The sequence below is a fragment of the Anabrus simplex genome, chromosome 2, assembly GCF_040414725.1.
Source record: "Anabrus simplex isolate iqAnaSimp1 chromosome 2, ASM4041472v1, whole genome shotgun sequence".
Lineage (NCBI taxonomy): Eukaryota > Metazoa > Arthropoda > Insecta > Orthoptera > Tettigoniidae > Anabrus > Anabrus simplex.
The window spans coordinates 1,041,252,019-1,041,279,909 of record NC_090266.1 but is presented as its reverse complement, the minus strand read 5'-3'; the positions used below and the strand labels follow the sequence as shown (position 1 = coordinate 1,041,279,909).

General features: G+C 37.7%; 1 protein-coding gene across 2 annotated transcripts in view; it reads right to left on the bottom strand.

Annotated features, from left to right (window-relative positions):
- LOC136863278 (INO80 complex subunit B) overlaps positions 1–27,891 on the bottom strand; it is a 127,444-nt gene that overhangs the window by 29,497 nt on the left and 70,056 nt on the right. For both annotated transcript variants that reach the window (XM_067139663.2, XM_068225893.1), the window contains exon 5: positions 14,932–15,064. In XM_067139663.2, coding sequence (XP_066995764.2) covers positions 14,932–15,064 — 133 coding nt within the window. The remainder of the gene's footprint in view (positions 1–14,931; positions 15,065–27,891) is intronic.

Sequence of the window (27,891 nt, the reverse complement as noted above, 5' to 3'; positions counted from 1 at the left end):
GCGTATTTTTTTGTTTCCTGTAAATCCCAATAGGAGGGGTGTAAAAGGGTGAAAAATGGGTTGAATGCCTTTAATGAGGATACATATATCTCAGAAACGGAGGATATTACAGAACTGAAAATTTGTATAAGGGATCTCCTTTAAAAATAAAGAAACACGTATTTTTTTTGTTTTGGAAAATCCAATTAATGGCGGTTAAATAGGAGTGACAAATTGGGGTGAATTTTTTGAAAGACTATATCTACAGAATATCTTGGAAACATAAAATGTTACAGAGGTAAAAAGTGGGTGTTTTGAATCTCCTGTAAATGTAAAGAAACATAGGTGATTTGTTTTTGGAAACTCCACTTAAGGGGAACTCAAAAGGGGTGAAATTTTTAAATGAGAACTTTTACGGTAAATCTAAAAAACTTAACATGTTACAGAAGTGAAAAATGGTATTTTTTATCTCTATTAAACATAAAGAAACGTGTATTTTTAGTTTTCGGAAATACCACTTGGGTGGAGAGGGGGTAAAAGTGACTGAAAATGGTGTTGAATCCTTTTAATTAGGCTACTGATATCTCAAAAATGAAGATGTTATAGACGTGAAATTTGATATTTGCAATCTGCTTTAAAAGTAAAGAAACACGCGTTTTGGGGGGAAACCATTTTTGGGGGCGGGAGTGTAAAGGAGTTGAATTCCTTTCATGTCGACACATAAATAAAAAACTGAAGAAGTTAGAGTCGCGATAATTGGTATTTAGAAGATCCTTTACTATTAAACAAACAAGTACTTTTTGCGGCAAAATTCACTTAGGGGGAGGGGGGAGCAGTGTGAAATGAAGTGAAAAAAGTGAATTATTTTTATGGGGATACATATATCTCAAAACTGGAGGTAATAGACGTGAACATTGGTGTTTGGAATCTCCCTTAAACTTAAAGAAACACGCCTTCTTTTAATTTTTTTTTGTGGGGGGGGGGGGTTGGCTGTAAATAAACTTAACGGCATTGGGGTGTAAAAGGAGGTGAGACCAATTGATTTTACTGTCCTTAATGTACTTATAAGGAACCTCCGTAGCTCAGGCGGCAGCGCGCCGACCTCTCACAGCTGGGTTCCGTGGTTCAAATCCCGGTCACTCCATGTGACATTCGTGCTGGACAAAACGGAGGCGGGACAGGTTTTTCTCCGGATACTCCCGTTCTCCCTGTCATCATTCATTCCAGAAACACATAATAATAATAATAATAATAATAATAATAATAATAATGTTCCGAACCGTCGTCAAATGTGCGGACCGCGCTAGAAACGGCTCCTGGATGGGTAATGACTAAGAATGCAGTCCAGCCGCGGGTTCAGTGCCGCCAAGGCACCCGATATGACACCACGCCGTATCTTCTGAAGGATTTTATCCACATTAAAAATGTTTATAGGAAGAGATGGCAAAGATTTACGGACCGAACTGACCGGGAGGAATACCTGAGCCTAGCCCGGGAAGTACGAAATAGATTGCTGGAAAGGAAGATTGAAAATGGGAGGAAACGTGCCGTAATCTAATAGAAAACGAGTCAGATCGGGAATTTTGGTGGATTCTCGCAAAAAACGAGTCAGATCGTGAATTTCGGCAGATTATATATCTAAAACAATAAGCATTCAATTATAAATTTCAGTATAATACCGTAGCGAAGCACGGGTATCTTGCTAGTGGCTAATAAGAGGGAAATGGGGAAAATTACGATCAATGAAAAATGATAAATAAAAATGTAAACAGCACATAGGATGGGTTTACAACAATATTGTTGAGGTGTGTGAAAACAGGTATGTAGCTTTAGATGTGGTAAGGAATGGTAAGGACCCATTTACCTTATAACAGGAAAGTAAAGAGATTAAGAAGAAGTGTAGATTAGAAAGAAATGGAGTTAGGAATGGTTGCAGGAGCAAGGAGAGATTGAAGAAGCTCACTAGGAAATTGAATTCAGCGAAAAAAAATCAGCTAAGGATAACATGATGGCAAACATAATCGGCAGCGGAGCAATCCTTTCGCACTCACAAGCGGCTGACAGCTGTCACTGTTCTTCTTTTTATGTTGCTTTATGACGCACTGACACAGACGGGTCTTGTGGCAACGATGGGACAGAAAAGGGCTAGGAGTGGGAAGGAAGCAGCCGTGGCCTTAAGGTACAGCCGCAGCATTTGCCTGGTGTGAAAATGGGGAAACCACGGAAAACCATCTTCAGGACTGCCGACAGTGGGGTTCGAACCCACTATCTCTCGGATGCAAGCTCACTGCTGCAAGCTCCTAACCGCACGGCCAACTCACCCGGTAGGAAACAAGTTATTTGGGGACTGGAATGTCTGGAATGTTTACTGCAATCAGTGAGACTTTGCTGACACCTACAGCTGTACAGGTTAGGGTGGAAGTGGAAGGTCTGGATTTTCCGTGAACAGTATTGCCTCAGTTGCACACAGTTTATAGAATGCAGTACTTGGTAACATTCAAATACAAATTTGAAAAATGTCTAAAATTAAACCACAAGTGTCAGTTCATTTAAAAGAAACTTAAAGAATTCCACCTTATTTTCTTGACACGGCATAAGCCAAAAAGCCTATATCATGTCTAAATAGTAGCCGAGTTTGATGATAGTATGTTTTCTACTGACTGAAGTATACTATATTGTAAGCTGTGGGAAACCAAAGTATCGGCTGAAAGATGGTTTACTGTGACACAGCATACTGGTCGCAAGAAGTATGTGCATGCTCTTGAGCATTCATCAAAGAAAGCTGCAGTTCAATGCTTGCTACCTACTGTTGCTTTGACATCCAAGTCCTCACAGTTTAGAAAGGATTTATGCGATGTGTTAGTGTCAGCAAATATTCCACTACTTAGGCCCGGTTTCACAGTATATGATGTAGATGTTGATTCCCATAGGGAATCAGAAATAATTGTTCCGAATGAGTAAATTTATAATACCAATATAAATGGTCCGTTATTGGACATTATACATTTTCGAGCTAACTCATTCCTGGTTGCCAGTATACGCTTAAGCCTTGGATCGGGCTTAAGCGGGAGCTTAAACTCTGGACGAGTTTCACAGTGGGGAGTGCAAGTGGTAAGCCGAGCTTAACTGTGACTGGCTTAAGCTGTATGCAACTGAGGTTTAAGCTAAGGATTCAGTTCAGATGGTAGAGCGCTGGCCTTCTTATAGCCCAACTTCGCAGGTTCGATCCTGTCTCAGTCCTGTGGTGAAGGTACTCAAATTCATAGTTAGTGAGACGTAAAACCAATAACATTAACATTAAATAACTTATATTTCTGAATATATTTCGAAGCTCGTTAAATACAGTTTCCGTGTTCCGATATACAAAAATGTCGGTCGGTCACTTGCTTTCGTGGCTTACGCTGCGTGAACCATAAACGATAGACCCCCAAGTGTAAGTGTACGAATTGTAGAGCATAGAAACCTCTACAAAAAAGTCCACGATGGTATATACCTATTTCCAACCGTTTGCCCTCTAGAAGCGATTTTATGCTATACTCAGCGGTAAAAAAATAACTCCTTAACATTAAATAAATATTTCGATATTACCCTCGAATTCCTCATCGAAATAAATTGTTTGACCTCCTCCAGTATTTTATAAGGATTACAATAACCTTGTCAGGACATTATTTGCATGAATGGTTCAGAAGTTATGGTCATTTCAGACTGTAGTGGTAATACGTGTCAGCAGGACGGGCGAGTGACCTTTTTTAAAATTTATTTTTGATACTATTATTGGAATCACATTTTCCGTTCATTTTTCTAAATTATCTTGGCTGATAAACGATGTATAACCTACAAGTCAATCAATCATAGGCTACGGATGTAAACAAAGATGAGAATTGAATCATTGCGCATGCGCAAGCATTGCCAACTTCGGAGATGTTCAGCTTAGTAAAGCTGCACATGGTCCCCCTACTGTGAAACTCGTAGTGTTTAAGCCAAAGAGTAAGCCTTGCTTAAGCAGCGTGCGTGGCTACTAAAGCTTCGGCTTAAACTCAAACTGTGAAACCGGGCCTTAAACTCACTAATCCAAAATTATGTGCATTTTTGGAGAAACAAATACCAGACGAGTCAACTTACGTAAAAATTATTTACAGTGCTACGAAGAAACAAGAAATAAAATAAGGTGCAATACTTACAGGGTAGAAGAATATGACAGGCTTCGGCAGCCGGCATAATTCCTATCCTCGCTACTAGATGGGGGCTTCATTCATTCCGTTACTGACCAGGTCAAATGACTGGAAATGGGCTCTAGATTTTTTTTTCATATGTGGGATAAGGGTGTGTCTTTCTATCAATGAGACAACTGATGCTGTGGGGCGCTATGTAGCCAACATTGTGACTGGAATTGGATAGACCGGGTGAAATAATTTTATTGACTGCCGAAGTGTTAGAAAAGGCCGATTACTAGACGATATCCAAATTGTATGACGGTGCTATGTTTTCCCTATGGTCTGATGGCATAAAACATGATAATGTGCTTTTTTTTTTTTAAGTGACGCAGCACCATACATAGTATGAGTAGGTAATTCATTGAAAGCGCTGCACGCTAATATGATACATGCCACGTGCCTAGCGCATGGCCTACATAGGGTCTGTGAAGCAGTGCAAGCATATTATCCTAACATAGACGGGCTTGTGGTGAACGATAAAGAGGTTTTTTTTAGTCCCTTCACAAGTTACACAATTCAGAGCAGAAACTCCAGACATCGCTTCACCACCACAACCCAGAATCACACACTGGGGCATGTGGTTAAATGCGTGCTTGTATCATTGAGAAAATTCACAGGTGGTGAAAAAAATAGTACAGGGTTTTGTCTGTGAAGAAGCTGTTTCAATACAGATTGCTCAAGATACTGTATGCTTTCTGAACCAAACATGGGGGGCAGTTTGGTATTTATTAAGTTGAACTATGCATTATTGACAAGAATTATCATCTCACTGGAAAAGAAAGGTGAGGCAATGGTAGATTCCACTTTACTAATTAAACAACTGGAGTCTGATATTAACAACACCCATGGTAAAATTGCTACAGCTATTGCATTTAAACTGAAAAAAATACTAGACAACAGTACGGATATGAAACTTTGTGTCAAATCTCAGGTGTACGCTGCAGCAAAAACTACTCCATGGATGGAATAGAGAGAGATTTAACAGCCAACGATCTTCCCCATTTCAAGTGAACGCAGTTTTTCAGGGCATAAAAGCTTGTTGGCAGATAATTACAGATTCTTCACTGTCCAGAACTTGAAAATGACATTTGTAATTCAGTGCAATTCAGACTAAGGTGAATTAAAAGAACATATAATTAAGCAGTCTTATTCTTGTTCTTTCAAATTTTTGTTTTCTGAAACATATTTATATTTTAAATTTTGTAGAAATTAATTTCTCAAATTGTTTTTTATAATTATTAAATATTTTTGTAGACTTTAATTTCACAAATTGCCTTTAATTATATAGAGTTCTTTTCAAACTAGGCCTATTTCTTTAGTAATCAATATTCAAGGCATTGTATATTCTTTGTCTTCAAGCAGCCTCCAAATAAAAGGCCTAATGTCTAACCTATTATTTTCTGAAGGATTTTTAAACATTATTCTTTTCCATTTCTAAGTGCATTTTTTAATATCCTTTATGTCATGAACATCTGGGCCTTAATCATAATAATGTAAAAAACAAAAATAAATTAACAAAAAATAATTCAGGCATTAATGGGTTAAGTTCTAAAATTGTTGACAAAATTTAAGTAAAATTTATTTTACCTTAGAGATTCCAAGCAGGATCAAGCTTCAGCCTGATAACCCCTCCTTAAATATACCACTGCACACAACCCATTCTAACATTTTATTTTAATGGGTTAATTGCACTAAAATTTCCATCTACCATATTTACTGATGCATTAGAACCCCTCATGTATTAGACACCCCTGGTTTTTGAGACGAAGAAAATGAAAAAAATTAATCTCGCATACAAGGATCCCCCAATGTAATTCGTCAGAGAACAACAACAATTCCACTTCGAAACAGGTACAAGCCTTACTACAGTTCTTATAACATCACACAAATTTGTGAATAGTTCCGTCTGTACAACCCACGCAATGAAAACACATGTCAAAGTCATGCAGTACATCTGTGTTTCGTAGTTAAGAAATGTCAACCTCCGTAGCGTAGGCCTACTACAACTCTGATGATGTTGCATAAATATGTGAATAATTTCATGTTCGACACGCGCATTGCAAACACGCATCAGTCATGTATATATATATGTCTGTTTTGTAGTTAAGAATGTCCGCCAGCATAATAGTTAGCACAATTAGCTACTGTTCTTGGGAGCTTGAGTGCGATTCCTGGTACCGTACTGCCAGAGACTTACAAATGGCAGGAAGCTTGATATGCGGCAAATATGGTACATGTAACTGCCCTCTACTGGGGGCGTGTCTAAAAAGAGCTGCACCACCTCGAGATGAGGAAATGAGTTTATGCCTACTTTAGTTAAGAAATATTCATGGTTGTTGCTATTAATATAGCAGGTGAGATCATTAATGAAGTGATCGTTTCAATATCTCATAACTCGGGCCAATATGGGTATTTTTTGGAGAGAAGTAGGTTTAAAATGTGATAAAAACAATCCAATCATAACAACTGTTGTACTCCCCAACGTACCTAATAATAATAATAATAATAATAATAATAATAATAATAATAATAATAATAGTGATTTTACATTCCCACTTTTAACGATTTCCGGAGACACCAAACAAAACATACCACGTGTTAATAAAAAAATGGAGACAACGATCATCCAAAATTAAACATTATGATAGTAAAACACATTACTGCCACACCTGTAGGTATTCATAAATGCGGCAAACTTTCCTGTTATTTATTTTTATTCTTTCCATCGTGGAACTTCTGATACTATCCGAGCACTTGATAGCATTCCTAACCTAAACAATGCGGTCTCTCTTATCTCATTTACAGCTGTTTAGGTAAATCCTGATTTGATAAAAGTAGAGAACTAGCATGAAATATACTTAAAAGTAAGGATCTGTCTTTCAACAGCAACAGTTATCCAAAGAATGCTTCCAGTCACCATGTTATACATTCGGAAGTACAACTCGTAAAATATGCTAAATCAGCTGGTGATTTGGCATGCTTTCTACAACATGGCTTTATTCAGGAGTGGCTTCTGCTACACATGCACCAACTGAGAATGTCAGAGACCATCTTGAGAAACCATTTGGGAATGGATTCTCACTCTTTGGCCTCTATAGTCGGGAATGAAACTAATTTTTAAAAGTTAAAAAAAGACGGGACCTCGAATGCTCTTGATGGCAGTGCATGGTTGACAAGATGGCAGTAAACATTACGTCATTTGGAATGACGACATGCAGGTAGCAGGGAAGATAGCAGCACAACACAATAATTCAAATGAAAGCAGTGATCAGGTTTACTGTGTGGTAGGCCTACTGCTCAACTGACAAAGACAAATAACTGGCCATTAAGTTCTTTTGTATTAATATTGCATAAATATGATAATACGATACCCTTATCCCTTTTTTCTATGGGTTCAAGTATGAAATGGGACTAATTTTCGTAGCGAGTTTTTACGACCGTATGCCCTTCCTGACCATCACAGGTAATAAATTTCATATCAATCCATATTGAAGAGCAATATAGTGTAAAAGATATTTTCAGAGAAATCCAACTGCTTCAGCAAGGAAAATCAGCAGGAAGTGATCAAATTACTGGGGAGGTGTTAAAGACAATGGGGTGGTACATAGTGCCTTATTTAAAATTTCTCTTTGACTATGTCGTAAATAATAGTGTAATACCAAAGGAATGGAAGGAATCTATAATAATACCAATTTATAAAGGAAGGGGTGATAAAAGGAAACCAGAGAACTACAGACCAATCAGCCTGACCAGTATAGTTTGTAAAATACTGGAGAGTTTAATATCAAAGTACATCAGAGGGATATGTGATGATAAAAATTGGTTCATGAGGAGCCAGTATGGATTTAGAAAATTTTCTTGTGAGGCACAACTGGTGGGATTTCAGCAGGACATATCAGATCAATTGGATTCAGGAGGCCAGTTAGATTGCATGACCATAGATCTTTCCAAAGCCTTCGATATAGTGGAACATGGAATATTATTAAAGAAATTGGAGGGAATAGGATTGGACGTAAGGGTTACACGTTGGATAAAAACATTTCTAAATTCAAGGGTTCAGAAAGTCAAAGTTGGAAATAATGTATCGCAGGAAGAGAAAGTTTGGAAGGGAATTGCACAGGGTAGTATAATCGGTCCGTTACTTTTCTTAATATACGTAAATGATTTAGGGAATAATATAACATCAAAAATAAGATTGTATGCAAATGACATAATTGTTTATAGGGAAATAAATACCATTGAGGACTGTTCAGAATTACAAAGGGACCTTGAGAGTATCCAACAATGGGTTGAAGAGAATAATATGAAGGCTAATGGAGGCAAATCAACTGTTACAACATTTACAAACAGGAGTTTTAAAAGGTAGTTATCCCAAAAGATGGCAAGTGCAAATACTTAGGTGTGAGATTTGAAAGTAATTTGCACTGGAAGGGTCATGTGGACGACATTGTTGGGAAAGCATACAGATCGTTGCATGTCATAATGAGGCTACTTAAAGGATGCAACAAAGAATTAAAAGAGAAAAGTTACTTCAGTATGGTTCGTCCATTATTGGAATATGCAAACAGTGTTTGGGATCCTCACCAAGAATACCTAATAAAAGAAATAGAAAGTGTGCAGAGGAAACCAGCAAGATTTGTAACAGGGGATTTCAGGAGAAAGAGTAGTGTATCAGAAATGTTAAAGGAACTAGGGTGGGAAACTTTAAGTAAGAGAAGGGAGAAAACTAGACTTATAGGATTATATAGAGCCTATACAGGAGAAGTAGCATGGGGAGATATCCGTGAGTGGCTTCAGTTGAAAAATAATTATATCGGCAGGACTGACCACAAATATAAAATTAGAAGGAATTTTAGCAGAAGCGATTGGGGTAAATTTTCATTCATTGGGAAGGGTGTGAAGGAGTGGAACAGTTTACCAGGGGTAGTGTTTGATCTTTTTCCAAAATCTGTACAGATATTCAAGAGGAGAATAAACAGGAACACAGAAAATAAATGAAATGTTAAGAGGGCATTCGACCAGTGCAGGTTAATGTAAATAAAAAATGTGTGAATAAATTAATTCCATCCCCTGGTCTAAAGAGTTTGGACAGCCAAAGTAGGGGACTGCCTGTAGGGGTGAAGTACAGTGGGGACTTTGAGGGCCCTGGGACTGCTACGGTAGCTGTGAAGGCCCTTCAGGAACTCTGAAAAGTGGTGGTAAAAGGGGCTCTGGTTAAAACGCAGCAGGTTGTTATGCTACTTAGGTTCCACAATGGGTAAAAAAAAAAAGTAAGTAAATGCAATGTAAATTTTAATCTTATACCAGCTGTATAGTATCTTTTGACGTAGTTCCACATACTGTATATCAGTTGACTATATTTGTAAGTAGTACAGGAGATATTATAAGTAGAATTTTGTAAACAATATAAATTTATTAAGGATGAGCTGTGTGTTTAATAGAAAAAATTGTTAGCGTAAATTGTATAATATTGTATTATAGGAAAATTTTCTTCCCTTGTTAATTTAATATTTAGTACTCGACAATAATGTATTTTAGTGTACCATTTGCCACAGAGGTAGACACCTCATTTGCAAATAAAGAGATTTTGATTTGATTTTTTGAAAACAAAGGATAAAGGATTCCACCAATTCAATACTGTTGTTGTAACCTTAAAAAAGTTACATATATTTGTTGATGAAACTAGTTTAAGTCATACCAAAGAAAGAAAGAAAGAAAGAAACAAACAAACAAACAAACAAACAAAAAACAAACAAACAAACAAACAAACAAACAAACAAACAAACAAACAAACAAACCAAAACACTCATCACAATCGCATGTGCCGTGCAAGCTCTCACCTTCACTCAGCTCCAGTTGGTGGAAAGGTGAGAGCTTGCACAGGACATGTGATTGTGATGAGTGTTTTTAAAATCTTTACTTGTCTTAAATTAATTAATTAATTAATTAATTTATTTATTTATTTATTAATAAATAGCCTAGATGCCATGTGTTCACTGCACACATACATTTGTTTGTTTGTTTGTTTGTTTGTTTGTTTATTTATTTATTTATCTGTCTTGCCTTTACTTTGATTTTGACTGATGATGGTCTCCTGTAAGACTGAAACTAGTTTCAACAAATATATGTAACTTTTTTAAGGTTACAACAGTACTGAATAGTTGGAAACCTTTAGCTTTTGTTTTACACTGTCCTTCCTGACATCAACCTCATCAGAGGAATTGATGAGATGAAACAAATGATGTGATATGAGTAACGAAAACTGACTATATTTACTTTATAGGTAAGTAAGTAAGTAAGTAAGTAATTCTTCTTTATTCGTGACGAAGTTAGGGCTCAAGGCCCTCTCTTACACTTAACCACAATATTTAAAATAATTAACGTACATATAATATTTAAATACAACAAATATTTTTAAAATAATATGGTACTAATAGAAAATTTGGAGATTGTAATAAAAACCGATTATGAATGTACAACACGACAATCTAAGTGTACATGATAATAAATATAAAACTAACACTAGTGATAATAAGAGACGGAAACACTGAAAAAAAACCTATAACTAGCAAATATATATCTAATGTTTATGAAAATATGCTCAATCACGCACTCATTCACACTACACACATCGAAAAGTCAGCTAGAAGTATTCAGAAAGTGATTTCGACAATCCATCTTAAATCTCCTACGAGAACGCAAATCCCTAAAAGTTGTGTTCACCATTTATTGTCTTTTTACATTTAGAAATACTGTCCTCCTATGAAAATAGCCAGAGTAACGCAAATACATTCATAAGTTTGTTAAAGAATAATGTAGAATGTTTACATGTATAATTTATAGCCTAGATGCCATGTGTTCACTGCACACATTTTTTTGGTTCTAAAAGTGGGGGGGAAAAGGGGGGGTCTAACACACGAGTAAATATAATATACCGTATTTCACGGCATAATCGTCGCACTTTTTATACCAAAATTTTCGAAAAAAATTGTAGGGTGCGACCATTATACGATGAATATTTAATACCAGTATTTGTATTACTCAAAAAATGTATTTATAACTAAATTGTATTTGATACAAATTTAAGATGCACGTAATACTCGCGTTTATACATCAAAATAATTAAAATAGTCTAAAACAAAATTCATAATTTTTCGCAACAATTCGGCGAACGTTTTTCCAACCTGAAAATAAAAATGAACGTATTAAGTTAATTTGTCATTAATTTGAGTATTAAAGTTAAAATATTACACTTGCAAAAAATTATCACTTTGTTGCGAAATGCGGACTTACCGGTACGCAATTTATTCCAAATCTTCGGTGTCGCTATCGCAGGTTTCGCTATCTGATGCGCCGTCCTCACCTCTGTTAATACCAGTATCAGATTATTCGTCTCCCTGCCACACTGCGTCACCTTCGGAACCGTCTAGTACTCTAGTGCATATTCTTAGGCATCGTTTTCCCCTTGAAAATGATGTAAGGCGGCAACTTTCTCCCGTCAGCTGTAATGGCTAGCATTGCCGTGCATCGCATCTTCTCACTACCGCTAGTTTTCATTAATACACTCCGTGATCCTTTTAGCGCAATAGTGCTGTTGCGAGGCATATCAAAAAAGATTGGAGTCTGATCGGCATTACCGATTTGAGAAAGCAAGTACGAAGTTTCCTTGCGCAAACGTATGACAAATCGATGAAAATTTACAATCTTGTCCGTGTAATCAGCAGGCAACTTTTGGCTTAGTGTTGTTCTCCTTCGCACTGACAGATTGTGTCGTCGCATGAACCCCTTAATCCACCCACGAGTCGCCTTAAACTGAGTTACCGGTATGTTGTGTTTGCGCGCTACCTCCTGTCCCTTAATTTGTAACATTTCATATGATACACTGCAGCCATTGTTACGTATTTCACTGACGTACCTAAACACTTCTTCGTCAATTATAGGAAACTTCTCTGTTTTAGGACCTCTAAACGCGCGTCTAGAAGGGTTTGTGCTTTTTAGCTTGTTTTTTTACTTTCCGCCAGTCACGCACCAACTTTTCACTCACAGAAAATTTTCTTTCTGCAGCTCTGTTCCCGTGTTGTTCAGCGAAGGCAATTACGCTTAGCTTGAAGCCCGCAGAATAGTTTCTATATTTACCCATAATCGCTTATAAATGCTTCACACGTTAATGTTTTGCGATATAAATGACTTTCCGTAATTGTTCACTATTAAAACAAATTATTTCTGCAAACACCCAAAACACAAATTAAAAACTTAAATTCTCACGCACACATGTCTACAGTAATCACGTAAATCTGAAACAAATAAATGCATCTGTGATCTGTCCATTCCAGAGCAGCCAATACTGTTAGGCAGCAAGGAAGCATGCAACAATTTATCAGTTTAGCTCGTTGGTTGCGACACACTACTGCGCATGCGCAAAGCTCGCAAACCGGAGCTCTAGCTAGCGCGGTGTAGATCTACTGTATAGTTGACTGTATTCCGAGACGTCAGTAACAAACATTCATTTTTTTCAATTTCTTTTAAACATACGGTAATTAGGTTAATATTTCTTTCCAGTTATTGATGATTTTACATTACATTACTGACGAGTTTATAAAATAAAACTTTAATAGCATTGGATAATAATTATCTTGACTGCTTGGATAAAAGTTTTCATCCCATGCCCGGACACTTATGACGTAGTAGTAAGATAAGAGTTTAGCGATGACAACTGAGACATCGTAAATAATTCGGCTGAATAATTCCGTGGAAATCTACGTTATCGTCTTGGATTTCACTTCGTGCGCAATAACACAGGAGCCGGCCCCATGGAGCCTTACACGGAGGCCTCGGGTTCAATTCACGGCCGGGTCAGGGAATTTTACCTGTATCTGAGGGCTGGTTCGAGGTCCATTCAACCTACCTAGCCGGTATTTCCTGGCGACGTTGCCGATAAGCGATAACTTACAGCCTTACGTATTTCAAATGGGAACTCATAATATGTAGGTGGTGAATAAATAGTACACTGTCTCGCGACCACGTTGTCAAACTGCCGATAGCCTACCGGTAAGCATAATATGTAGGTGGTGAATAAATAGTACACTGTCTCGCGACCACGTTGTCAAACTGCCGATAGTCTACCGGTAAGCCATGCGTCGTACATATACCGGTATTATTTATTTATACGTTGTGCAACATGTCGCAAACGTGACTGTGTTGCCAAATTGCCCATAAACCATACACGTATTTAAATTGCGCATTCATGTGCAACTTATGTTGCAGTTCCATTTACCTTTTAACCAGATTAGTGAACAAAATTTGGACGTGCGACGATTATGTAATTAAAGGTTTAAAGTCCGATTTTTGTATTGAAAATAAAGGATGCGACGATTACGCGGTGGCGACGATTATGCCGTGAAATACGGTATATTTGAAAGTTAAAGGACCAAAGAGAGGAAGAGGGCATCCTAAGGCAACATGGAAACTAACTGCTGAGGCTGCCTTCAGGAAAAGTGAAGTGCTGTTAGATCTGTACAAAAACGTTTGACATACTCTTTCCGAATCAGACAAGCCGACCCTGAGTGAGCTCAGAAATGCCCGTTTTATGGGTACATAAACAGCTAGAGAAGAAGAAGAAGAATGAATATATATATATATATAGCTGAAAGAAAACACATTTATACTGTTCAGGTTTCAAGTTATTTTTCATTTGCCACCTCTGTCAATTAAATACTCAATTGAAATTTCAGAGTAATAAAAACTCTTACTGGGGAAGGGAAAATGAAAGTGATGATGTTTTCAGATGACTTGCTAGTCTGGGGATAAAAGGGAAAGGATATCCAGGAACAGTCAGATGCATGAGAAGAGGAGGTGAAACAATTTGGAATTAAATTTAATGCCATAAAGAGCAAAAGAAGGAGAGACCTACAAGAGAGATAATGCTTAGAGAGGAACAGCTTAGGAAGGTAGGGAGTTTCAAGTACCTGGGAAGTATCACAGAGGAAAGTGGAAGAAATGATAAGGAAATAATCCGAGTGTGGAAGGCAAGCAGGAGCAGAAAAAGTGTCAGAAGCCTGGTTTGGTGCAAGGATGCCCCTCAGAGAAGCAAAAGAGTGAAATACAGGACGTACTATGTACCTATTCTGATGTATGCAGCAGAAACATGGGCAATGAGGCAGAGAGGATACAGGCAAGTGAAATGAGATTTCTGAGAAGCAGGATAGGAGTGACAAGAATTAATAAGTTGAGAAACGAGAAGGTTAGAGATACAGTAAAAGAAGAGTCGCCACAGAACAGGATAGAGGCATCTAGGCTTAAATATATGGATACATGAAGAGAATGACAGAGGAAAGGATACCAAGAAGGATGCATGAAATGGAGATAACAGGAAAACAACTGAGAGGAAAACCAAGAGACAGGTAAATAAAAGGAGTGGAAGAGTGTGTACAGAGAAGAGGAGAGGACTGGGCAAGAGTGACAAGGGAGAAGTGGTGGGAAGACAAGAGAAGATGGAGAGGCTCATGTTCCAAGCAGACCTGGCCAACAGCTGGAAACTGCAGATGATGATGATGATGATGATGATTATTATTTATTAAAGATTAAATGTAGGAAAGTTACTCAATCCTGTAAGACAAGCTGGAAATTGTTAGATGAGCAATCTCCTTCTTAGGAAAAGAGCTATTATTACAAAGTTTAAAAAATGCACCTTAATTTCCTTTTTCACAAGGTCAAGAAAATGTACACATTTATTCCCTACCGGATGGCAAGGCCAAGAGCTGCTCTCCACCAGGACTTGGTTCCTTATCAGTTTTCCTCTCAAACATTGCTCGTTGCCTGGCAGTCATCAGTTTTGGATCCTTTGGTTTGATCTTCTTCAATTCATCATCAACCTTGAATAAAAATAAGGATAATTAGATAACTATGATATCTTTACATTTTCTATAAATTAAATCTGAAAATGACTGAAGGCAGATGACATCGAGGTCACATTTTCATAAAAGGTATAGGCAGTTTATCCAAATTTAAGATCTCAAACTTCGATACTAAAGTATTTTCATAATTCCAGAGACTATGAATCCTAGTGAGAAGTTGTTTACAGTAAAGGTGAAAAAGTGATTAAGGTATCAAAAAGTAAGCCAAAAATTCAATATACTATTGCACAAAAATTCTATTTTGAAGATTGAGGATACACATCAAATCTATTCTAGCATGGAATTGTAAAACATGAACCTTCACATAGGAACATAATAATACACACACAATGATTGGTCAGAGGAGCAAACCACAGACTAGCTCAAAAGAGAGTGGATCCTTGAAAATGCAGGATGCAGTATCAGGTGAAACAATGGGAGCCATAAAGCTCATTTGGACCACAGCATACAAGTTCAGAAAATGCCCATATTAACATTGACTAATTCAAGTACAGGTAATTGTGACTTGCAATGGCTATATAAAATATGTTGCTCCCCCTCTCCCCCCCCCCTGCCCAATGATTTTCCTTACTCACACTCTAATAATATCAGGATAGCAACAGTTTTTCAATTCTATCCTACCAAATAGCCAGAAGTAATTGTAGTTTCTGAATCCTGGCTTAAGAATAAAGATAGTAAATATTACATAATCATGCTGTTAAGAAATTTGGGATTGGGAGAGGGGTAGCAATATAGGTAAGTGCTAACTTTAATGCCAAAGTTCTCTATGTAATGGAAGATACAACAGTATAATTTTAGTAAATATCGCAAGTAATACATTTAATCTGAATATCACTGGTGTATATAACCCAAAAAATGGCAATATAATGGAACTTCGAGGATTTCGGATTCGGTTTTATCTTTAACCACTGGTAAAAATTGTCTGTTAGTCAGGGATGCCAATATAGATATGTTATGAGAGAAAGTTAGTCTTCAATACCTGCATTTACTCCTATGTAACAACTTTAAGCTTTGCAACCGAGAACTTCCTATGAGAGTATCTCGTTGTACTAAAACATTACTTGACCATATTTTTACAAATGCTGATACTCACACATACAGGAGTTGTAATATTTTTCCAGATTTAAGTGATCACAATATGTTGAATTTAGACATTTTTGGTATGAAGGAAATTCCATTAGATAGCCTAAATTCTCATAGTATATCCAAGTCCAAAGTAGACTATAAATAACTGTTAAATTTTTTGAAGTATGTATCCTTTAAATTTGAAGATCATAACAATGAAGATGCATATACTTATTTTACAGATACCATTTCAGAGGCTGTAAAGCATTGTTCTAATTCCAGTTAACTCATTGCAGACAGAAAGTCAATTCCTCCTCAGCCTTGGGTTAATGATCAATTAATTTTGTCAATAAAAAGAAAAGACCAGCTTTACAAGAAAAGTCTCCTGCCCTTGGTGTCACTACAAACAATTAAAGATCATAAAATGATCTGCAATGATGTCACAAAATTAAAAAGGAATCTTGAACATGACTACTCCAGTTCTAAATTTGAACACAGTCAAAATAAACCGAAACAGATCTGGGGTGTTATTAATGAGGTTCTCAAGGGTAATAAGCATTCTAACAATAACTCCAAGAATATCGAAGTACTGAAAGTGAAAACTGTCAGCCACTTTACAAATAAAAATGTCTTATATATCCTTCTTTTCAATACAAAAAACTATCTATATTAGATGAGACAATATCGATATATGTTTCAGCCTATCTTAAAAAGGCCATCCTCAGTAGAAGATTAAATACAGTGAAACCTCTGAATGCGAGTAACTTGGTCTAGGAGTGTTTTGGAAGACGAGCAAACATTTTTAATAAATTTTAACTTGATAAGCAAGTGAGGTTCCGCAATACGAGCATCATGTGTGCCTACATTTTCCCCTCCCCTGTTCGTTTGTTGAATGGATGAATGAGATTTTTGGTCCTGTAGTGAAGAAATACCTTTCAGAAAATAATTTGCCGCTCAGTCTTGCTGGTTATGGACAATGCTCCTGTTCATCCTCCAGGCCTTGAGACCTTGAGGACGTCTTTTTGGAGGAATTAAAGTTCATTAAAGTTAAGTTGCTTCCTCCCAACACTACTCCAGCCTATGGATCAGCAAGTCATTTCGAACTTCAAGAAGCTATATACCAAAGCACTATTTCAGCGATGCTTCGAAGTGACCGAATAACAAACCTTACCCTTCGAGAGTTTGAGAGCAATCATTTCCGCATCGTGAACTGCCTGAAGAACATCGATAAAGCCTGGGATGGAGTCACCAAGAGAACACTCACTTCCACTTGGGGAAAGCTGTGGCCTGACTGTGTTCTTGGACGTGACTTTGAGGGGATTGTTGGTGACAATGAGCCGCCGATTGTCGATGAAATTGTGTCCTTAGGGAAGACTATGGGGCTGGAGGTGAATCACGTGGACACTCATGAGCTGGTGGAAGAACATAGCCAGGAACTGACCACCAACGAACTGATGGACCTACATCGCGAACAACAGGAGGAGGTTATGGAGATCTCGTCCGGGGAAGAGGAGGAGGAAAAGTCAATGGAATCTCTGACTTCAACTGAGATTCGGGAGAAGTGCAAAATGTGGGAAACAGTGCAAAATTTTGTAGAAAGTCACCAGCCGAATAAGGCTGTAGCACTGCGAGTGAGGAATCAGTTCTGTGACAATGCAATGCCACATTTTTGTGAAATCCTCAAAAAGAGGCAAAAGCAACAGTCATTGGACAGGTTCATCGTTAAAGTTGCACGAAAAGAAAACAATTCCAGTGAGCCAACAGACAGCAGTGATTCCGTTAGTGAAATTTGTGATACACAGTAACTCTTCTCATGTCATCTCTCGTCTCCCTCACACCAACAATAATTCTATTGTAAGAAAAAGTGCACTTTAATTTGTTTTACATTATATTTTGTTTTAGAAATGGTATTCGAATAAATATTTTTGTGCTGTGGACGAATCATCCGCGTTTCAATTGTTTCTTATGGGAAAACTTGCTTTGATATACGAGTGCTTTGGATTACAAGCATGTTGCCGGAACGAATTATGCTCGCAATCCAAGGTTCCAATGTATTACATTTATGCAAACAAATAACAACAATTAGTAAAAACTAATCTTTCCAAATTTAGCAAATTGAGTGTAGGTGAGATAGACGAGTTTATCCAGATTCTCAAATTCACATTAAATAATAATTTCTTCATTTATAACAATAATGTATACCAACAGAAAAGGGTCTTCCCATGGGAATCCTCGCTGACATTTACACTGATTTTCTTGAACAGACTCATATCATAGGCAAAATTAACAGTTTCAAACACTGGACACGCTACGTCGATGACACTTTCATTATCCTAGATCAGGGGCAGCCAACTGCGTGTACGTGTGATGTCAGGTAACACGTCACACACTCTGCTCGGGCAGCGAAACGATGTACTTAGTACTGTAACTGAGAAGTGAAGGCTAGAGGGGCGAGGGGAAACACGTCATTCGTAAGGGGAGGTCCAAGGACTGCAGGTACAATGCGGTATGTGTAGTACATATTTCTCTCTACATATTTTATTGTAACGTAAGAGTTATAAAGCAAGTTTATTTCTATATATACAAACTAAACTTGTTTTCTGTCGGTGCATCTTCGGAACCAATATTGAACAAAAAATTGCTGTTTTACAATATCATGCACTGTAAAAAGAGTGCTAATAGTAAGAAACAGTACAGTTTTACAACAAAAATAGTACAAAGATTAATCTGTAAACTCAAAACATATGTTTTACCTCATGATGTCGATAATCAGTTGCCACTCGTGGGTTTCCGTGATTTTTGTAGTCTTTTTTCGTGGACTAGTTTTTCAATATTAGGAGTTAATGTTTGAGAAACACTAAGTTTAAGAGCACACTTCAAATTGTGATCTGACAACTGGCTTCTCTGTTTAGGTTTAGTTGTTTTTAAAATAGAAAAGAGTTGTTCACAGGCATACGTAGAACCAAAAATACTCAACATTCTTGCTGCAAACCTATGGAATCGGGGAAACTTTTTTTGTGACAAATTTATCTCTTAGTTCTCTATCACACTGTAAATCTATTAACTCTAATTGTAGGTCTGGATCAACGTCATCTGCAACAACGGAATATGGCGTGGCTAAAAGTTGAAAATCAGTTTCCAGACACTCCAAATTGTTAAATCTAGAATCAAATTCCAAATAAAGGTTTTTTATGATTTTGACATACCTATCAATATCCTCAGCCGTAGCACATTCAAACACTGTAAGCAGTTTTTGAAAATGTGGAATAGTTCTGTTCATGAACTGACGCTCCCACAGACACAATTTTAATTTTAACGATTTCACTCTATCAAACATTTCTGTAATTATTAAACCCTTTCCCTGGAGAGAAACATTCAGAATGTTCAAACGACCTGTTAAATCTGCAAGAAATGCGAGGTCACAAATCCACCTGCGATCTTGTAGTTCGGGGACTGGCACATTTTGTTGCTCCATAAATGTAGCTATATCTTGTCGTAGTTGAAAAAACGCATCGAGTACTTTGCCTCGACTAAGCCAGCGAACAGCACAATGATAAGGCAAATCACCAAGTTCACTGTCACTTTCTGCTAGAAATTCCTTGAATTGCCGATGACGTAAGGCCCTTGATCTTATGAGGTTAGTAATTCTAACCACTGCAGTCATTACATTGTTCAGTTCAATGCTTTTCGCACACAGATTTTCTAAATGTATGATACAGTGAATTGGAACAAGTGTGTGAGCTATATTAAGAGTCTTCATTTTTTGTATTATGAGCCCAACTACTCCAGAATTGCGTCCTACCATAGAAGGTGCACCATCTGTTGCTATTGAAACTAGTTTGAACCATGGCAAGGAAGCATTTCCAACAACACTTACAGTGCAGTTGAAAATGTCAATGCCTTTCGTCGTATTCTTCATAGGCACTAAATCCAGTAGTTCCTCCCAAATTGTAAGATTTTCGTCAACCCCTCGTATGAACACGGCTAGTTGGGCCGTGTCAGAAATATCTGTGCTCTCGTCAATTGCTAAGGAGTATGCCCGGAAGCTTTTAGTCAGTTCTAATAATTGTAGGTGGACATCATCAAATAGGTTTTGAATTCTTCTCGACACTGTATGCGCGGACAAGCCGGTAGCTTCGAACTCTTCAATGATATTTGAACAAAACTCCTCAGCTGCTAGAATTAAACATTCCTTTACGAATTCACCATCACTGAACGGTTTAAGTTTCTTTGCAATTAAATATGAAATTTTATAACTCAGTCGAACTGCTGACTCACTGATCGAATGCTCGACAGGGTTATTTAATTTACCTTTTCGTTCTGTAATTACACGTACCCTTTCCTCGCCTTGATATCAATCATAATCTGCAGCATGACACAAACTGTAGTGGCGTTGTAAATTATATCTTTTTACATACTGTAGCTCTTTTCTACAAACTAAACATTTAGCTGTAGCATTCCTATAATTTTCAACAAATAAATATAGATCTTCCCACAAAGATAAAAAGATCGGAGGGGTAGGTAGCTTGTCGCACCGTGATGTGCCCGGTTCATCCATACTTATGTACTGTACTGTACCAACCCACCACTTCGTAAAGCACTGAACGTGTTTACTACTACTGTCTCTTCGTCTCACTCTACGACAGCGACTCCCCACCTTCTGCGCTCATATGTCACACGGGCTCTCCGACGTCACACGGTCCCTCTTACACCACACCCCAGCCAGTTGGCCGACTCTGTCCTAGATTCTCATACTATAGATAGCAATACAGTACTTGAATTACTTTATAGCTTTGACCCTCATAAAGATCAGGATAGAGTCCGAAAACAATAACTCTCTTAATTATCTCGATCTAACTATTCCTCGCAATCATAACAACAACCCTTTCCTTTGATATTTACAGGAAGCCCACTCAAACAACACAATTTATCAGACTTCTCTACACCCGGGGATGCAAAAGAAGGCGGCTTTTAATAGCATGATTTTCAGAGCACTTACTGTTCCTTTATCTCGTAAGAATTTTAAGAAAGAAATCAACACCAATTATACAATAGCTGAATGTAATGGTTTCGATAAAGCCCTCGTGAACAAAATTCTTAATAAATTTAGAAGTAAACCCAAGACCACCTTGGAAAAAGAACCTCCCCCTAAAGAGAATTTTACCACATTTACATTCAATAATAATACATATATCCAATTTATAACATTTTTTAAAAAGCACAAGTTAAAATTAGCTTTCAAGACCACTCACACCAATGCTAAAATAGCTTTTAATTTCCATACCGTCAATGACAACACTAAATTAACGAACTCTGGGGTATACAAATTAAAGTGCCAATCTTGTTTTTCAACGTACGTAGGACAAACAGGCCGTAGTTTCAATATAAGATACACCGAACATCTTAACACCTTGAAGTATAACCGCAACAATTGACCAGGATTTAAAGATTTTACATTATGAACAGAAAGGTCCCTTACTCAATATACTTGAGAATATTTATAGTGACATTGACCAATACAACAATTCCTCACACAATCCAAATGAAATCAATGAGAAGAAAAATGTTTTACTAGATACCTTTGTACCACTCATCTGTCAACAATTTGTTAATAAAAACTAGTTTCACCGTCGACGTTCCAAAACTAGACCTGCCCTTCACTCAATATCCCTCTCCTGTACCTTACACCTTCTCCTTCCCATTTCCTCTTCGACACCCAATCACATCAGCTCTGACCCGCTGTCAGCTAAACACATGCTTAGTGTCAATAGTGACGTGAGACCAACAAGTTGATTGAGTTTTCACGCAATATTTTGTATTTTTGTTTCATCCATTCATTCCTTTCTTTTTCCCATTGCAGATGAAGCGCACTCATTATTCCCTTTATTGACGGTCTCACTACACTGTGCAACACAGTGTTCCACTTTTAAAAGGATTAGCTAGATTTTTGTCAACCAAACGAGTTTTTAGTCAAGAGGAATTTTCTACCTCAACAGGTTTTGAATATGTCAATAATGGTAATTGTATTTTAATTCCACACACTTCATCAGTGTTTTTATTTGTTCGCATAAATGTAATATTTGAGCTTCGACTGAGGATGGTCTTTAGATAGGCTGAAATGTGTAGATATTGTCCCATCTAATATAGGTGGGTTTTTTTTAATTGAAAAGGAGGATTATATAAAAGACTTTTTTATTTACAAAGTGATAACCGTTACTACGGAATGAGATTTATAACATGCATTGTCAGTCATATTTACCCCACTATGCGCATATGTCTTTTAAAATTACATGGAAGGCACACAAATAAAGATATCAACATGAAAGGTTGTAAACTTGTTGAGTATACATCACTTATTAGCACTGCAAGTAAGTCATGTCTCTAAACCAACAGGATTTGATGTTAAAAAATAACAAATTTGGAAACAAAGTCACAAGTTTCAAATTTTGAAAGTTTGGAAGTGCATTTCACTCACTTACTGTAATTTCTCTGGATCTTCGTTTGTGTTTGTAATGGCTTACAATTACAAAGGGCACTAGGAAAGTTTTGCAATACACAAAAACAATTGGCTGTACACCCCTGTTATGGTGAGGGATGAAAAGAGGGGTGAAAACAGGTCTAGAAGACAGCAAGGCACGACCTTCACACCAGTTGTTACCAAGCAGTGGGAATGAAAGCAATTGTCTAAAGGTGAATATCGCACAATTATGATGATGATGATGATGACTGTTTTTTTAAGGGGCCTAACATCGAAGGTTATCGGCCCCTAGCACAATTATCAGCTACAATTTTGCTCGTGGATTAACTGTTGACCAGTGCCTGGAGGAAATGACTCTTGTGCTGGGGAGAGACTGTCCACATCGGACAACAATTTTCCGCTGGTACAAAGAGTTCCAGAGGGGAAATTTTGGGGTTGAAGACGATCCTCGTTCTGGGCGACCGTCTGAATCAGTGACTGAGGAAAACATTGAAGCTGTGAGGAAAATGTTGCAGCAAGAGAGGCGGTTGACATATCGGCAGGTAGAAGAGACCCTCCACAGCCTTGCACCAGCTATTCATTCAATTCTACACAACCATCTCCATGTTAGAAAGGTTTGTTCCCTTTGGGTACCCCATTCACTTTCAGAGGAACAAAGGGCACATCGAGTGAAATGGTGCCGAAAAATGCTAAGACAGTTTGAAAATGGGACTTTGCGTAACATCAATAGCATCATTACAGGTGACGAAACTTGGCTTTATTATTACAACGTCCCAACAAAATCCCAGAACAAGGTGTGGCTGTTTGAAGATGAGGGCACTCCTGTGACTGTGCAAAAGTCAAGGTCAGTGAAGAAAAGGATGTCTGCAGTATTCTTCACTAAACGGGGCATCCTGACTCGGGTTGTGGTAGAAACAAAAAGGACAGTTACTGCGAAGTGGTACAGCGAGACTTTTCTGCCTAAGGTCATCCAGGCTCTTCAGCAGCTCCGTCCAAGCTCATGGCTCAACACTTGGCTCTTGCATCACAACAATGCTCCAGCACATCGTGCCAATGTAACAATAGATTTTCTTGCCAGATCAGGGTTGACTGTGCTTGATCACCCTCCATACAGTCCTGATCTTGCCCTATGTGACTTTGCACTCTTCCCAGAAGTGAAGATGAAGTTGAAAGGGCGGCATTTTGCATCCGACAAGGAGCTTCTGGCAGCATGGGATCAAGAGTGTGAAAATGTAACCGAAGAAAAGTGGCAGAGTTGGTTCAGTGACTGGTTTTGACGTACGGAGAAGTGTATTGAGTGTGGTGGTAATTATTTTGAAAAAGTCTAAAGCATTCAATCACATTACAAAACTTTCCTAGTGCCCTTGGTATACTCACTATATTGGCAGGATTCATTATCACACTACTACGGTGACAGTGACTCACTACAAAATTGGAAACACCCAGAAGGAACTTTATGAACGGCTGAAGCAGATACAACACAGACGGAGGGCCCTATTATACTAGCTTCCTTGCTCTTATGCGGAATGTCTGTCTGGTTCCCCAAGATCTCACATCAGCAACTGTATCAGGTGACCTTGGACACGGTGCGGTGTATGCCGACCATGGCATACACGTAAAATAACTAAAGTAGCTAGAGAAAACGTTTACGGTGTCTAAAGTTACTAAAGCCAAGATATCACGTTCGATATGGTCTACTTTGAGCGGAATAGCGAATCTTCGTAACTTACGGTGTAATTGGCGATGGCACTTAAGTTATACAGTGTTGTAATCAGCACCTCAAACATATTCATACAAACCACAAATCACTGCAATTGCGATCGCAAGTTGTGGTAACTCCCGTGTGAGACAAACAGATTTAAAAGAATGGCGGTAAAGAACAAATTGAAATATGAAATGGAGGGGGGAAGTTGGTGGCATATGCTTAGGTCTTGTCAGTTCCTGATACTGATGAGGAAGTGGGATGGGCTGCGCTGGGGCCAAGATATCGTGATAATCTTCGTCCTCCAAATCGCTATCCACACAAACATCAGTGTCTGGTGTTGCTGGATCATCATCATCATCATCATCATCATCATCATCATCATCATCATCACCACCACCTACACTTTCTGATTTGGATAAAGAAACATCATCACTTGAATCAAGATATTCAGTGATATCGTCAACTAAATAAACTCTCTTCGCCCTGTTGCACACAACAAAAAACTAGGCCTAACCTAAATGAACTATAACCCTTCACTAACATTATCCACCTAATTACCTAAGAAAAGTATTTAAATAATGAGATAACAAGTAAACTAAATATATTGCCTATGATACTGCTTAATTTCACTATATAATCACGAACAGAAACAAAGAGAAATGCACGCAAACTTGCCATCAACCACGATGTAAACGAGAGACAGAACTCCAGTGGGCACATGTTTCAGACTTTAAGAATACCTATAAATACGGATATTCGGCAATTCCTGCGGAGTATAATGTAAGTTAAAACTGTGCTTTTCTTATTCTGTGCAAAAATGCTGCTATCTGGTGTATAAATAATGAAATAATAATTTAAAAGGCAGGTAACGACGAATTGTTACCACAACAGTTTTCGGAGGACACGTGGGTACTGATAGATCATTGCCTTGAAAGCGAAAAGGTTAATACTTATTATACCTCAGTAGCGAAGAGCTAAACAAAAAGATTCCTTATACTGATAAAGTTACAGCCCATATTAAAAATATAAGCAATTCTTTATTTTTCTAACCAGTCTACGTTGAGGAAGATTCACATTACATAGACAGCTTAAATAATTCAACTTTTAATAATGGTGATATTTTTGGCATTTACTTTGTAAAGAAATGCTAAGAAGTTTGAGCAACTCCCATAATGGTACTAATTAACTTACCACTAGCTAATGGTTATGAGCCTGATAGCCTAAAAATAGTCAGGGTAGTCCTTATATAGAAAGGTGGCAGTAAAGATGAATCTGGCAAGTACAGACCGGTTTCCATTCTCTTGGGATTGGAAAAGGTACTAGAAATGGCAAACAAGACTTCTGAAATTCTTAGAATATAATATTTTTTCCAATAAACAGTATGGGTTTCTAGAAAAATCAAGTTGATGTAGTGCAGACATTACAACAAAATCTGGACTCTGGTCTTTGCAGTGGAGGTCTTTTTATTGACTTGTGCAAAGCCTTTGACGACGACCACCACCACCACCACAACAACAACAACAACAACAACAACAATGTTATTGGCTTTACATCTCACCAACTACTTTTACGGTATTTGTAGTTGCCGATGTGCCAGAATTTAGTCTCGCAGGACTTCTTTTATGCGCCAGTAAATCTACAAGCACGAGGCTGACGTATCTGAGCACCTTCAAATACCATCAGACTGAGGCAGGTTTGAACCTGCCAAGTAGGGGTCATAAGGCCAGTGCCTCAACCATCTGAGCCACTCAGCCAGACATTAGTATAGTCCAGCAGCATTTCAAAATATACTGGCATCTGAACTGCATTACCAATTTGCGAGAGTAAATATGAATTTCTATCATGCAAATCAATAACATACCTATATAAATTCAGTCTTTTCTTTGAAATTGGCTAAAAAACACTCCACAGTGCTATTCTTCCTATGAAAACTTATGTTATTTTGATCAAAAACACACAATGGTTATCCACAGCTAGCCTTACAACACTCTCTTGCTACTGCTATAGCTTTCAGGTGCATTTCACATGTGCCCACAAATTCAGACTGTCTCTTTTCAGTCCCATATTCGCCTATCTTGTTTTCGATTTCCAGAAACTTTGCCAGGCAGTTACAGTTTGTCTGGTCAAGACAAACTATTCTTCCTCCACTCACTTACGCAGCTGTCACCCACGTTGTACTTTCTTCCTGCATCGCAATTACCAATTTGCTCCACCTCTACAATAATATGGAGCTTTACTTTAGACGTAATCAACTCACACAAGCCATCTTAAACACGTGCTACTACTTAAACAGACACCACACAAGGGACATGATGTGTATGCGATATGCTTCTTGCTTGTGATAGGATAGGATTTGCCAACACAGTGGGCAGGAAAATACCAACTTCCAGATGTCTGTATGCCAGGAGCACTGTATCAACCTTGATGCAAATATTACTGCACCCAACTTTACACCAAGAAATATATGCTGGGATTATTCGCCTATATATTGTTACATTTTGTTATGATTTAGTTCCAACAAGATGGCTGCCACTTAGATATAGTGAAATGTAAGATAATGATTTATTATTCTGTGGTAACAGAAATCATGTGGTATGGGAAAACATTAACTTGACTAGAAATGAAGGTACAACTGTCAACTGGTGACAAGCCAAATAGACTGAATGTCCGAAATTATATAATCACTGCAGAGTGAGATTCAAAATTTAAAGATTAGTCATGAAAATACAAAGTCATTAAACTTCTCAGTAACCAAATGCAAGTGACAGGTTGAAAGTCAAATTCATAACAGCAACAATCGGACAGTACTACATGAAGGGAGTAATAGAATGAGCGAATGTGGAAAATGAAATATGAGTAATCTGCAAATAATCAACATAATAAAACCACCCAAGGATAAACAAAAAAAAATTAACGGTAATGTAGGCTTTCATTCGTGAGACGGAATAATATTTTCGAGAGACCAAAGTTCCAATGAAGCGACATTTGGAGCAGGGCCGTTGATTGGCTTTTCAGCATTCCGTTATGTATTTGAGTATTTTCAAGGTTTTAAAACTGCATTTTTAGAGAAATGCTGGAGTTTGGAAATGCAACAAAGCTTATGAGTGGAATTATACTTTAAAAGATATTCACCTGCTAGTCCAACCCACTATGCCGATTATTTTACTTTCCAATTCCACAAGACAAAATAATTAGATTCACCTCCAAGTGAATCAGAGTTATTAAGAGCAATTGAAAAGCAGCTTCCACCCAATATTCAGCGTATATAACTCCAGCTAATATACAAACGGCAGTGCAAGTGGAAGTTATGTTGCGGCAAATTGATGGAACAACCATGCATATGAATGTGAGAGTGGTTTGACCAAGTTAACGTTTAGCTCATGTGATGTCAAACAAAGATTTAGAAAGGAATAGTCATTTTGAAAGGAGATATCAGAATGAAAGGGATCTAAATTTGTAAGCAAAATTACAGGGATGACGAAAATATGTATCGCAGAAGGAATTTCTATCCTTGTGAAAATAGACGAGACCACTACA